Source organism: Lithobates pipiens, unplaced genomic scaffold (assembly GCF_037356315.1).
Source record: "Lithobates pipiens isolate NorthernLeopardFrog02 unplaced genomic scaffold, aLitPip1_a1.2 Scaffold_10, whole genome shotgun sequence".
Taxonomy (NCBI): Eukaryota; Metazoa; Chordata; class Amphibia; order Anura; family Ranidae; genus Lithobates; species Lithobates pipiens.
This window is the reverse complement of record NW_027507686.1, coordinates 62,280,977-62,296,159: the sequence shown is the minus strand read 5'-3', so window position 1 is coordinate 62,296,159 and position 15,183 is coordinate 62,280,977. Positions and strand designations below refer to the sequence as shown.

At 42.2% G+C, this 15,183-nt stretch overlaps 1 protein-coding gene across 1 annotated transcript in view; it reads right to left on the bottom strand.

Annotated features, from left to right (window-relative positions):
- Window positions 1-15,183, bottom strand: part of SLC38A8 (solute carrier family 38 member 8) — a 121,639-nt gene that overhangs the window by 10,748 nt on the left and 95,708 nt on the right. Inside the window, exons 6-8 of the mRNA XM_077455749.1 lie at window positions 12,188-12,302; window positions 8,983-9,130; window positions 5,279-5,478 (exon numbers count right to left, since the gene is read on the bottom strand). Of these exons, the coding sequence (XP_077311875.1) occupies window positions 5,279-5,478; window positions 8,983-9,130; window positions 12,188-12,302 (463 nt within the window). The remainder of the gene's footprint in view (window positions 1-5,278; window positions 5,479-8,982; window positions 9,131-12,187; window positions 12,303-15,183) is intronic.

The following is a 15,183-nucleotide window of genomic DNA, read 5'->3' as shown; positions in this document are numbered from 1 at the left end:
CGTGGGTTTCCTCCAGGTACTCCAGTTTCCTCCCAAGCTCCAAAGACATGCAGATAGGTTAATTGGCTTCTGTCCAGACATTGGCCCTAGTATATGAATGGGGACCTTGGATTGTAGGATCCTTGAGGGTAGGGACTGATGTGAGTGTGCAATGTACAGGGATAGAGACAATTGTAGACACTCACTCAGGTTGAAGTGGATGGTCTGGTGTCTTTATTCAACCTTACTAACTATGAAACTATGTCTGAGGTTTACAATTACTTTAACCACTTGCCCACTGGGCACTTATACCCCCTTCCTAACCAGGCCAATTTTTAGCTTTCAGTAATCTCACACTTTGAATAACAGTTACTCAGTCATGCAACACTGTACCCATATGACGTTTTTTTCTTTTCGCATAATTTTTGCCAAAATAAAAATAGGCTGAAAATTTTGTATAAAAATGCATTTTCTTTGTTTCTCTTATAACATTTGGGGAATTAGTAATTTTCTTCATAAACTTTTTTACAAAAAGTTATACTGCTACATTTGTTTGGTAAAAATAACCCAAATCAGTATATATTATTTGGTCTTTGTGAAGGGTATAGAGTCTACAAGCTATAGTGCCAAATACCCCCCAAATTACCACTTTTTGGAAAGTAGACATCAAGGTATTTAGTAAGAGGCATGGTGAGTTTTTGAAGTTGTAATTTTTTCCCCAATTTTTTTTGAAAAATTACATTTTTTTCTTTCCACAAAATTGTCATGTTAACAAGTTATTTCTCTCACATGGCAGGGATATTTGCAACTACACCCCAAAATACATTCTGCTACTCCCCCTGAGTATGGCGATACATGTGTGAGACTTTTTCACAGCCTGGCTACATACAGAGGCCCAACATGCAGGGAGCACCATCAATAGAAACGTCCACAAAATGACCCAATTTTGAAAAGCAAACACCCCAAAACATAACCTAGGAGGAATAATGAGTCTTTTGAACGTGTGGAAAGAAAATAAAAAACAAATTAAAAAAAATGTATAGAGTTTTTTATTTAAAAGATATTTCTAACACATAGCATGTACATAGCAAAAATTACACCCCCAAAATACATTCTGCTACTCCTGCTGAGTATGGTGATACCACATGTGTGAGACTTTTACACAGACTAGCCACATACAGAGGCCCAACATGCAGGGAACACCGTCAGGTGTTCTAGACACAAATTATACAACCAATTGCCTGACTACCCATTACACTTTTGTGAGGCACTGTATGGCACTGATGAGCACTGTGATGGCACTGATGTGGCATGGATGAGCACTGAGATGGCACTGATGTGGCACAGATGAGCACTGCGATGGCACTGATGTGGCACTCAAATTGCTGAGCACTGTGATTGCGCTGAGAAGCATTGTGATGGCACTGATGTGGCACGTATGGACACTGTGATGGCCTTGATGGGCCCTGATGTGGCACTGTGATGGCACTGATGTGGCATGGATGCGCAATGTGATGGCACCAATGTGTCACTGATGGGGTACTGTGATTGCAGTGATGGCATAGATGAGGGCACTCCAAATCCAGCTCACTCACGCTGCTGCACTTTCTGCCTCCTCTCCTCACATGCTGTATCGATTGGTGTGAGGAGAGGAGAGAGCTGAATTGGACATGACGCTGGTTTGTTGACGAAGTGATCATTCCATCATTGGACAGAGCGATCACGTGGTAAAGGGCAGCTGTTATTGGCCCTTTACCCTGATCCATAATGCGTTGGTTCCCAAGGACTCAGCCATCATGGACACTCCCAGCTGCATGTCTCAGGGGGTGCAAAGAAACGCGAGCATGGGATAACGTCAATAGGCGCCCACTCAGAACTAGCCGGCTGCGATCTAGCCGTCATTCAGCTATAGCACGGTCGGCAAGTGGTTAAGCCAAAATCCAGAACAAGAAAAGAGAAGCCGGCTGCACACCACTGTAAAGATGCTTAAAATGCTTAAAAAAAAAAAACAGATCCTGTTCCTTTAAAGCATGTTATACAGCACAGTACTTGTGCTTTGTCATTTGGACCCCTATATACACTAAAATGCCTGGCTGATCCTGCCTGGCTGTACCCTTCCCCCTGCAAACAGACCACGATAATCATGGCTGCTGAGCCCCTGACATCGTAGTCTATTTGCGTGATTCCATCAGCTGCAGCTCTCCTGTCTGCAGTTCTCCCTGTGCCTGTGTCCTCCGTCTTCCTCCCCTTTCCTCTCCCTGCTCGTGCCTGTGCCTGCCGCCGCCCCCATCCCCGTGCTCTTGCTCCTCTCATATCTGATAATAAAATCTTTTTATCCCCTCTGTAGCATTAAAACATCTGTCCCTGTGCCATGTAAAAACTCAGCCAATCTGTACCTGTATAAATGTCTCCCGCCACTTAGCTGATTGTCGTCTCTCTCTCCTCTCTCTCCCTCCTCCACCTGCTGATGTCAGCAAGATGGCTCAGCCCTGCCCTCTTCAGCTCTGAGCTGGAGAAACAAGGGAGCTGACATGTCAGCTGAGCGTTCGGAGTGCAGCTTATACAGGTACAAATCGGCAGTTTCTTTACATTACACAGGCACAGGGACAAATGTTATGATACAGAGGGAATAACACTATTTTAGTACAGTGGGTTAACAACCATTTTAAGTCATTTATTTCATGACAGCACATGAAATACAGAGTAATGCTGTAGCTGTTAACGCATTTCACACATATGTTAGTGCTCATACCAAAACGAGAAATCGAGAGTGTGATCCCTAAATAGCCACCACACACCTGTCTGGTGATTGGCCTGAGAGCACACCGCTGATTTCTCCACTAATCTCCTTATCACTAAAAATACACAAAATTATTCTTGGGTAATATTGCTCAATCCATCTCATATAAATTAACTTTTATTCACTTCACCAATGTAAACACTTAGGATGGAATTTCAACACCAGTTCATGCAGGAGAGAAGGCATCCTGCAACTCATTCATAAAAGTGCCTAACATCCCATTCAAAATTGAGACCATTAGGTATGCGGGTTTGGGGTTGAAATATCCAGAATACCTCCCTTCTACATAACGAACGAAACACATCACCACCCCTCTTTGGTGGCCTTACCTTTTCAATTATCTGGACCCATATCTCTGACATGTCTCCCACATGATGATTATTGAAATGTTGAGCCACATTTTGATTTTTCTCTATACTGTATAGATGCTCATTAAAACAATCTTGGAGGAGCCTTGTGGTCCTTCCCACGTATTGAATGTGGCAAAGAGCACAAGTGATAACATAGATCACGAAATGGGTGTTACAATTTAAAAAATGATTATATTTTAAACTCCTTTTCATTTACTGAAGAACGGACAGTCTCCCCCTTCAATATGTGATTACAACAAAAGCAACTTGAAATCCCACATTTATAATTGCCCCTAAAGTTCAACCAGGTGAGACCTTGCCAACTAGATTGAGAAAGCTAGGAGATAAGCTACTGCCCAAAGCAGGTGTCCTTCTGGGCACTATATTGATGCCACCTTTTAACATTTCTGCACAAATACAGTGGGCAAATATCTGTTTATAATACATTTCACCTTGTTGAAATCCACACTGTAAGGCGTTGACATGCTCCATTTGAGACATTGTTATTTATTTCCTTTTAGAAGGTGTCCCATTTTTTTTACATCTAGCAATGGTGAGTGCCCTAGCCAACATCCATTTGGGGGTAACATCTATCTCTGTATAGATGCATCATGCCTAAATTGTTGATCACCACTACATATACACCTGACTTGCAGGAACCAGAATCCCTCTAATTGCATGTCCTGATTTCTTTATTGTTCGCATGGCCATCAAAATGTAAGTTCCTATTGTTCTTATTAAGGCATACAAGAAATTAGTCCAGCTGTTCCACACCATCTTTCATTACCAATACAAGATCATCAATAAATCTTAAATAAATTCTAGTGTACTGTATTGTCGAAAGGGGTTCTCGCCACCATAAATGCAGGACCACTCCCACCAACCCATATAAAGGTTGGCAAGTAATGGCAAAAATGTTGCCCCCATCGCAGCCTCGCATCTCTGGAGGTAGAACTCCCCTTCAAAAACAATGATTGTGGTAGATTGGTTACTCAAAAACTTCCAGGATGTAAGCGTGATGTTCTACTGCAAGGTTTGTCTCAGTCTCCAAGTAAAATGATACCGCATGTATCCCCAATTAAGGTGGTACAGAGGAATCCAGGTGTCAGGAGGATCCTGCCAGTAGAGTTCAGTCCGGACCTTCCGCCGCACGTCCGCGTGCCTGTGCGCGTGCGCGTCTGTGCGCGCGCGCGTGCGCCTGTTGGCGCCAGGTGGGCTATTTAACTCGGCTTGTCACATCCAGTTCTTGCTGTCTGATCTGCAGCGTGCGAGTACCCTGATTCTGAGAACCTGCCTTCTGTGACCTGCTGACCCGGCTTGTTTACCTTCTACTCCTGCTATCTGCCTGCACCTGCTCCCGGCCTGTCTGACTTCCCCTCTGCTTGATCCTTCGGTTCTTCTGCTGCCTGCCTGTTACCGACCCGGCTTGTCCGACTACCCCCCTGCTTGATCCTTGGTACCTTCGCTGACTGCCTGACCTCCCACCCGGCTTGTCTGACTGCTCTGCTTCCAGCCTCCTGTTCCGGTGCCATTTGCTGCTCTATCTCCAGTAGTGGTTCCAGCTCCTACCAGAAGTCCTGCTTCTGCCTGAGTTCCTGCAGTGGTGTCCAGTACCGGCCATCCCGCCTGCTGCTCTGCTTCTGCTTCCTGCACCTGCCTGCTGATCCTGTTCCTTCCCGGTTCCAGCCATCCCTTGATCCAGCTGTTGATCCTGCCAGGCACTCGTGCCACTCCTGACTCTTGTGTCACCTGTAAACTCTACCAGGGCCCTTGAGTCGGAGCCGCAACAGAGGTCTCTCCCTGCAGGTCGGGCTCTACCACCAGGTACGTGACACCAGGCTTGTGACATCACATGGAACTCAAGAGTCTCCCTCCTCCCAGGTACAGCTATCCATAATTCTCAAAAGATGGTCAGTATCCTTTAAATAACCCGGGAGTTGTGTGACAAGCTGCTGTAGCTGCCTATCTAACCGCTGTCCCAAGGGCTTAGTCAGTGAACTGATGCCTGATATTATAGGTCTACCTTGTGAGAATTGTATTGTACCCAGTGAGCGCTAAACAAACTATCACATAAACAAGGAAATTGTTAAAGTGCTCAGTGTCTTTGCTACTCGGTAATAATTTACTCCAAACAATTAAAACCAATTACCTGGGAAGATGAAGATGAAGAAAGCACTTATTCCTCCAATGATGGAAATGACCTCACTGATGTCAGGAACAAACAAGGCAATGATAAGTGTGACCAGAATCCATAGTACTGTAAGTGTAATCCGTACAAAGCGCTCATATGAAGTGGTCACATATACTGTCATGTGCTTGTGGTCCATCCAGACCTCCTGTAGAACAGACCTGTGGAGCAAGGAAACATTATATAAAAGTGATATACCAACAGGGATTTGGGATGGCAACCCAATTGCAGGCCCATGGTACCTAGGGTAGATCTGCATGCAGGGCAATAGCTAAAAATCATAGAACCCATAGCAAAAATTTTATTAGCCCCCCCCCCCATGACCTCTTTCCATGACACGTAACAGTGTCAAACATGACAGTACTGCTATTGATTTTAACAAAGTATGCTTAAATAAAGCAGAAACAAATGGATGGCTGCACTCCAAGGTAAATAAGTCTCTTGAATGTAAAAAACATAACATGAATGACACCACAGGACAAAAAAATCATGTACAGGTAGACGCGTTTCACACAGCAATGCTGCGCTCATTATTCATAATGAATAAGTGCAGCGTTGCTGTGTGAAACACGTCTACCTGTACCTGCTTTTTTGTCCTGTGGTGTCATTCATGTTATGGATTTTACATTCAAGAAACGTATTTACCTTGGCGTGCAGCCATCCATTTCTTTCTACCCTATTGCATGGCCAGGGAGCCAAGGCTAGCACCCTTGGGAGGAGTCACTCACCTGGAGTGGCCTTTTCCTTTTCCCACTGTATGCTTAAATAAAGGACAGGTAACATAAGAACTGTCAGCATAGTCAGTACACTCTTAGGACTATTGCTATGGATAAGTTGTTGGGAAGATCTCAACAATAAGTTGTTGGCAACATCTCAAATCTCTGGACTAAATGCTAAGCCCCCATGCTCTTCCCCTGCCACAGCAGGCAAGTCCTCAAAGAGGTGATCCAGTAGTAAGAAAGACAGACAGAAGGAGGGAGAAAGAAGAAAGCAAGAAAGAAAGGACAGAAAGACAGAAAGGACAGAAAGACAGAAAGAAAGAAAGACAAAAAGAAAGAAAGAGACAAAAAGAAAGACAGAAAGAACGATAGAAAGACAAAAAGACAGAAAGACAGAAAGAAAGAAAGAAAGAAAGAAAGAAAGAAAGAAAGAAAGAAAGAAAGACAGAAAGAAAAAAAGAAAGAAAGAGAAAGAAACCACCACAATAATTGTAGTACAAAAACATCACAATATTTTATTTGATTACGTTATTGGTAATGCTCCAGTACACAGTTGATCTACGTATAACATAAATGCAAACTTTTTTAAACTTTGGCTATTTTGCAAAAGTACAATTCTCAGCTGTCTTATCAGTTTAGCTGAGGACACTCTTTACAGCCTGAGGAAACCAGCATACATGCTTAATTTTAGAACCAGTCAGGAGTTTCTGTAATAAGTTTACACTGTTAAAGAGGAGCTCCAGCGAAGTCGGCACCCGATTCTTCAATAGGATTTGGGTGCAGGCGTCAGCAACACACACACACACACACACACACACACACACACACACACACACACACACACTGACCAGGCCAGCATTCAGTTAATAATTGTTGAGTTGTCCAAGCCAACTCAATTTTAACATATCAAAAGGACAGAGTGACAGATAATGACCCCTAGCTGTAAACAGCTGCAGTCAAAAAACTACCACCTAGGTTGACCATTTCCCATGGATACCCACTCAAGTCTAATTACATCAATAAATACTTCTTTTATGGTCCTTAATCCTTAAACAATAAACAATTACAAAATGTGATTAACAGGCCATTCCTTACACACCAAGGTAGACTTGCATAAGATCAACATATCAAAGGGTCATCAGCTGTCCTTTTGATATGTTAAAATTGAGTTGGCTAGCTGGAACAATCCCAAAGTGCTATTCCGCTCCGGGGGGTACCATGGTGCTACCCAGCATTGCCAACAGAGATAAAACGTCACCCACTGATTGGTAACTCGGCGAGGGTCTGCGCTCGGATCATTTCGCAAGCGTCCCTCTCCTCCCCGAATTCACCCCTTTACCCTATAATAGGCAACCCCTTATTTACACCGGGTCTTTCTGACGGAAGTTCTCGGGGTCTGGGTGAGACGGGCCTACACCAAGCTTCCCACTTCAGTTCAGGTGGACGCTGGAAAACGATGGAGGATCTTCTAGATACTGCGGGCCCGTTCCGCCTAAACTTCCTGAGGACACTCCAAGTAACACATTTCCTTTCTACGATCCCACCCCCCAAGGAAGATGCCCAGTCGCTTACAGCCCTGGAGGTGCTATGCACTGACATGGGTGCCACACACACTTTCCTTGACTTATAACCTTTTAAATGCCCCCCCCAACAGACTTTATACCCCCAGGACTACTTAACTGGGAAAAAGAGTTAGCCTGCCAATTCAATACCACCAGGAGGCAACGTATTCTCCGATTCACACACAAATCCTCTATCTGTGTAATGTAGGTACTTAGTTAAAAAGAAACTGGGAAGTGGGCCCACGAGACGGCGATAATTCACAACTCCACAAGATAGTGTTTATTGTTCTTTATGATACTGTTAGCAGAGAATTGATGTTGTATCACCTGTTTTGCCTTTTACTTTGTAGACCGTATGGAATGTATGTAACCTGTTGGTCTATGTGGACCCATTTCCAGATATAAATAAACAATAAAAAAAAAAAAAAATTTAGTTGGCTTGGACAACTCAACAATTATCAACCAAATTCTGGCCTGGTCAGTATGTCAATATTATACTGTATGTTTACATATATAATCATATAATATCCTACATAAATCAGACACAATATTACAGCAGTGCTGCGCTTTTAGAATGGTCCCGACTTCTTATGGGACCTGTGTGTGTCTCAGAAGGCAGCAGGGTCGAAGGAGGAGGGGCCAGACATACTTGAAGATCACTATGGTGATCTTACCCAAAAGTGGGGAGCGTGTACCTGTCAAAAACAAGTGCCAAATGTGGTAATGGAGTGGGGGAGGATGCAAAGAAGCAGAGCTTCCCCTTTTGGGTGAAGTTCCACTTTACGCTAGCTAAACAATTGCTTCTTACAGTATCAAAAAGAAAAAGGGATCTGTGAGTAGCCAAATTAGAGATGCGTTAACTTTTATTTAGCTCAACAATCTTCCTAAAAGGGTACACTACAATATGCAAGTACATAATATGGAACAGTGAAAATTGCAGTGGATATTTACTTTAAAAGACAATTGTTCCCATTTAAAAAAAAAAAAAAAAAAGCCTACTGCTAAACCATACACCCAGCAATCAATATCTTAAACTCCACTACTTGTCGACATTGATAAATGAGCTGCATACTCGTCCTGCTTAATAAATCCTTGTGGTTGCCACTGTCCTAAGTCCCTTTGATAATTCAGCCCTGTGTGTAAACTGCTCCAAGCACTGCTGTCTGTATTTTTCACAAAGGAAGGCTGCAAAATCACATTACAAGAGATTACAGCTCCTACCCAGTAGCATGTGAAACTTGGGAAATTCAGATTCCATGAAATTCCATACAAGTTAAAAAAAGGTCTACCAAACAAACCTAACATTTTTAGATAGTTTCAGTGCTTTCCAAAAAAGATCTTCACAGTATTCACATTTTACTGTGGTTTCACCTTAGGGACTTACCTGCCCAACAATAGGATGATTGGATAGATGGTGATGATTGATACAGCAAACAGTACTCTGGCTATTATCACAACCACATCATCTCCAGGGTAAGACATCAGAATATCAGCAGCTACGGCATCTCCAAAAGTCAGATACCCATAAATACCTGGAAAGGGGAGATAGGTGACAATGTTGGGGCTAAACTCTGAGGCTAAAGGATAAGTAGTCCTCAACACCTTAAAACACAGAAACATTCAAAAATGGTTCATTCTTTGTTACTTTGGGGTATGGGACAGGCAGAAAGCACCCCCATCCCAGCTGATAAGTCAAGCATTGTTTCAGTCAAAATGTTTGGTTAAGGTGAAACCAAAATGTGTCTTTTTTCTTACTTTTGTCCTCACTTTGTGGATCTTTTCTCTCAATGCCTTTTCTGGCACTTGGACAGAAAATAAGGGGAGGGAAAATCTTAGTTGAGACAGGAATGCAGTATATACCTTCCCCAAAAATTTGGGATGGATTGCTATTTTAAGCATTTGCATCCAACAACCAAAGATCTCCAAATTGTATGTATGTAAGAAGCTTACCTTCCAGCCGCCAAATTGTCATACTGTTCGGTTAGTGTAATTTGCAGTGAATGAAACTACCTGCACACCTCTATCAGATAGCCCCAGTTTTGGGATTGTACAATGGCATGGCAATTAAAATAAAACCCAGCCCTGTAATGAGTATGAAAGGAAGTCTTGTTGCACCTAACAAGATTATGAAACCATATCAAGCAGGGTGGATTTGATTTAAATCAAGTCGATTTACATCACTAGTAAAAAGGCTTGATTTAAAATCAACTCGATTTAAATCATAATTTTTAAAGACCAACTGCCATCTCTTTCCTAAAGCGGCTCCTCCTCTGACCCGCTGTTGACTCATTGACAGTCCCATTTACTTTAATGGGACGGCTGGTGATGCAGCAGTGACACAACAATGTGAGGGACGTGGCGGCAGCAGGTGAGTGGATGCCCGCTAACAGGCACTGCCATGATGGATCTGAAATGACAGGTGCTCTTTAAATGTAAGGACTTATTCTTGCTGGTAGTTAGAATATTTAATATTTGCAAGCAAAATTAAGGTTTCCTATTTAGCATAATAAGTTGTTCGATTAGTAAAACAGCGATATCAGAACCAATTCAATCATGCAGTTTGCAGTGTACATAGATTTGCAAAACAATGGAATAAAGGAATATTCCTGAACTTTTTATCTAATGGTTACTGTGAAATTGGGTGAATACAATAATTTAGTGCATATGCATGTTATCTCAGCTTGCAGAGCTTGGAGTTTACCAAAAATGTAAGTAATGCAGAATATACAGCCTCACGGTATGTAACTAAGGCCCACTTCATGCTGAATAAACAAAATGAATCTATATTAAATAGAAAATTATCTTTAGATACATTTTTACTCCAAAAGCATTTTACTAAAATAAATTTGATAAAAAAAATTTTTAAAAATCATTAAAAATCAAACAAATCCAATAAAAAAAAAATCATTGATATATATCCACCCTGATATCGAGTAACTAATGTACCAACATTCATTATATCCAAAATAATTTGCCAAATGCTATTAATATCTATGTAAATCTTTACAGTGCCAACAGGCCTCAGAGCAGTAACATGGTCTCCCAAGTTGTAGTCGTGCCAATTTTACTGTGCTAGCAGGCCCTAGAGCAGGCACATTGTCTGCTAAGTTAGAGTCATGCCAATTTTATAATGCTAGGGGGCCCCATAGCAGTGACCTGGTCTGCTAGACTTGTAGTAATGTCAATTTTACAGTGCAAGGGGGCACCAGAGCAGTCACATGATCTGCTAGGGCTGTAGTCATGTGAATTTTATAGCACTAGGGGGCCCCAGAGCAGACACATGGTCTGTTAAAGTCTAAAGCCCCGTACACACGATTGGACTTTCTGATGGTAAATGTTCGATGTCAGGTTGTTGGCGGAAAATCCAACGGGTTGTATGCTCCATCAGACAATTGTTGCCGGACTTTCCGCCAACAAATGTAGGCTAGCATGTCTTCAAATTTTCCGCCAACAAATGTGTGTTGTCGGATTTTCCGATCGTGTCGGAAAACAAAGTCGGAAGCAGTCGGTCTTGTAAAGTATCGTTCGTATCGGAGAATTAACATTCGTTATGTGGCAAATAATTAAATCTCGAAATGCAGCGCACATTCTCTTCTTTATGGGATAATAATGAAGCTGCTTTGCTGGTGATACTGATGGAGCTATGGCAAAAAAAATTTCAAAGGATTTTTTTTCTAGTGATATCAAGAATAATATTATTATGCTTTTTTTGTTTTGGGGGGCAAGTTACCACAACACCATTATTCCGTCGTTTTTAAGATCAAAGATACAACTATGTTGGTGTCCCTTGTCAATTTTACATTGTATTTTTTTAAATGTAACTGCCTACTCCCAAACTGTCATTTGAAGTAAAACACATAGCCAAGTATTATTCTACACAATTTTTTTATTGTGCATTAAAAAAAAGAAAAAAAAGAAAATTAGACATGCTATCTGCCAATAGAACTTAACCAAAAAGTGCATTCTATGCATCCAAAAATATAGAAAATATACCAAATCAAATCATTATTATTCAACCAAAAAAATGATGTCAAAGAAATAACTCCAACGCGTTATCTCCTGCGATTATGCAACATGTCTGGTTGACGAATGGTCGTTCAGAAAAGAACTGGAAAGCACGAAATGAAAAGCGCCAACTGAAAAGCGCTAAATGAAAAACGCAAAAAGAAAAGCGTTAAACAACACTCAAACTTCTACTATCACGAAATTAGCAGAATGAGCCCAAAGGTTGGCGCTAAAGAGCTGAAAATACATGTAGTACATCTAGTACGTCACTACATTCATAATTGTTTGCCAACATTTGTGTGACCGTGTGTATGCAAGACAAGTTTGAGCCAACTCCCCTCGGACAAAAGTCCACGGTTTTGTTGGCGGAAAATCTGATCGTGTGTACAAGGCAGTCGTGCAAATGAAAGCTCAACGATGTACAAAATATATCAACCTGTATCAAAAAAAAAATTTGGTATACAATTAGTTTAGATCACCCAACAAAATTTCAGTTTCTTGTAGTCTAACATATTATGTTCCAAGTCTAACTATGTGTTATGGAAGCGTATAATGTGGATGAAAGAAAAGCTGCAATTGTCTACCTGTCAGCGAGTAAATAAGAAGGCAGATCAGCATGGACACCACAGACACCGCTATCCAATTAGACAGGCACTTGTTCCTCATGCTGCTGTAAATTGTGATACAAGCTTCATGGCACTGGAAAGCAGAAAACAGGCAGTTATGTCACATCAGTTGGTATGTCCCCTTTCAAGACATTAAAGCTGAAAGACGGGATTGCTGTTGGCTATACACAGCAGTTACACTACTAATGGGCAGTCACTCCATATAACATTCTTACTGAAGGCTTCTTATGTACGGATAGCATTTTGCTGAATACAGATTTGCTCACATCCAAAACAAGAAAATATAAATCCTTTTTATTCTAGTGTTATGCATGGTTAGCAAAAAATGTCAAGTCAATAAAAAAACAAGTCAAATGTAAATAATAAAAAAACTCAATGAAAGAGTTTCTTTGACTTACTGCCTTGATAACCTAAAATGTAGGCCATTTTCAGTAGATTTAAAGCCAATTACCTAAAATGTTAATTTAAATTCAAGTCATAATAGGAGTCTGTCATTAAAATCCTTGATAAGGCCATTACTACTATAAAGGAGACAGCACTGTCTATGTCAACCAAATTGGCTCCTGCGCTATCACCCTGTCACATTTTTTCCAATGGATATAAGCGGTTGTGCTGATGGTAAATGGCAGCATGTTCTGTGGTTGTAACCATAAGGAAGCTCATTCTGAGCAGTGACCCGCAGCTGCCGCTTGAGTGATTGCATGCATGTAGATAGGCCTCATGCACACTGGATGTTTAGCCCCGGTACTTGGTATCCTGGCATTTTGGGATGGGTTGAAGGTACAGGTGCACTTTCCAGCCCCCTCGACGGCAGCCTGTACAAAATGGTGTGAGACTAAAAGTTGTGACATTTGGACGGGGTTGGATAGTGCACCCAGCGGTACTGGCATTTAGGGCAGTATGTGCCCAAGAACGAATGTCTGAGTTTTGGGCATTTGTCCCAGCACACATAGTGCTCTAAATGTACATACCATTCTGTGCACTGTCCAGCCTTCAGCCTCTCAGACTTTTACATGCTGCCAACAGCGGGGTTGGACAGTGCACCTTTGCCTTCTTCCTACACCAAAATGCTGGAATCTCATGCACTGGGGCCAAACACCCAGTGTGCATGAGGCCAGAGAAGTGGCTGTAAAGTGATGCGGAGAAAACAAAAATGTAAAAGCTAGCTATGGTTTATAATACACAGTGCTTTGGCAAACTAGCAGCAATCTAAGGGTTCAGTACTACTTGAAGATATATGCCCAATTCCAAAAAAGTTTAACTGTAAACTGAAAAAATGTACAATTTTAAGAAAAAAAGGATGTAATTTTGAAATTGATAGCAACAACATGTTGGAACAGGGCAACAAAAGGAGGTGAAAGAATATTTTGCAATGAATTAGGTCAATAGGCAACATATTAGTAACATGATTGGGTGTAAGAAGGGCATTTTAGAGAGAGCCAGAGTGTCACAGAAGCAGTGGCGGCTTGTGGGTTCTTCTTTTGGGGGGGCGTCAAACAAAAACCACCCACCCAGCGGTGCAGCACTAACAGCAAACCCCCCCGGGGGCACGGCACTGACAGCATCCCCCCTCCCCCAGCCACCAGGGGCGACCGACAGTAAACCTCCCACCTCGAAGATGGTTCGGCACGTACCCGCTCGTGTGGTGGGCTGTGGTTTCCTCTCCTTCTCTCCGGGAGTGCGGGCATCGGCAGCTCTGGTGTCCGCTCCTCAAGTTTCCTTCTGGGCTGTCTCTGCCATGCGTCTCCTCTTCCGCCAAAGCACTGGACAGGTAAGTGTCCATATTTTAAAAGTCAGCAGCTGCAGTATTTGTAGCTGCTGACATTTAAAAAAAAGAATTTCGGCGGACCTCCTCTTTAAATATTTGATATGTTTTATATTTTCTATTGTGAATAAAGTATGTGTTTATAAGATTTGCAAATCGTTGCAATCTGTCTTTGTGTAGATTTTACACAGCGTCCCATCTTTTTAGGAATTAGGGTGGTATATTTTGAGGTTAATATCCAAGTTCCTTTTTCAGGAAATTTCTTTTTACAAGTCAATACAGCATTGCCATTGTGTAACCTACTCTTCAGGGATATTCTTGACTATTGCCTGATTCAAATCAAACTGTGCTATTTGAATATTTTAATAAGCATGGGGACCAGGACCAAAAGAAAGGAACCATATTCTGCATAGCATTATCTCTCAGAACAGAAACCATATGTAACTTAAAGTGACCCTAAACTGCAGTTTAACCACTTGCTTACTGGGCACTTAAACCCCCCTCAGTCCCAGACCAATTTTCAGCTTTCAGCGCTGATGCACTTTGAATGACAATTGCGCGGGCATACAACACTGTACCCAAATGAAATTTTTATCATTTTTTTCCCACAAATAGAGCTTTCTTTTGGTGGTATTTAGTTACAGCTCGGAGTTTTATTTTTTGCTAAACAAACAAAAAAAGATGCAAAAAAAAAATAAAATAAAATCATGTTTTAATAGTTTGTTATAAAATTTTGCAAACGGGTCATTTTTCTCCTTCATTGAAGTGCGCTGATTAGGCGGCACTGATAGGCTGCATTGGTGGGCACTGATGGGCTGCATTGGTGGGCACTGATAGGCTGCATTGGTGGGCACTGATAGGCTGCACTGGTGGGCACTGATAGGCATAGTTAAGGCGGCACTAATAGGCACAGATAAGGCGGCACCGATGGGCACAGATAAGGCGGCACTGATGGGCAAAGATGCGCACAGATAAGATGGCACGGATGGGTGGCACGGATAAGTGGTACGGAGCGGTGGCACGGATGGGCACTGATAGGTACCACAGATAGATGGGACTGATGGGCACTGATAGGTGGCACTGATAGGTGGCTCTGATAGGTGGCACTGCTGGGCACTGATGGGCGGCACTGCTGGGCACTGATGGGCGGCACTGCTGGGCACTGATGGGTGGCACTGGGGTGCAGCAC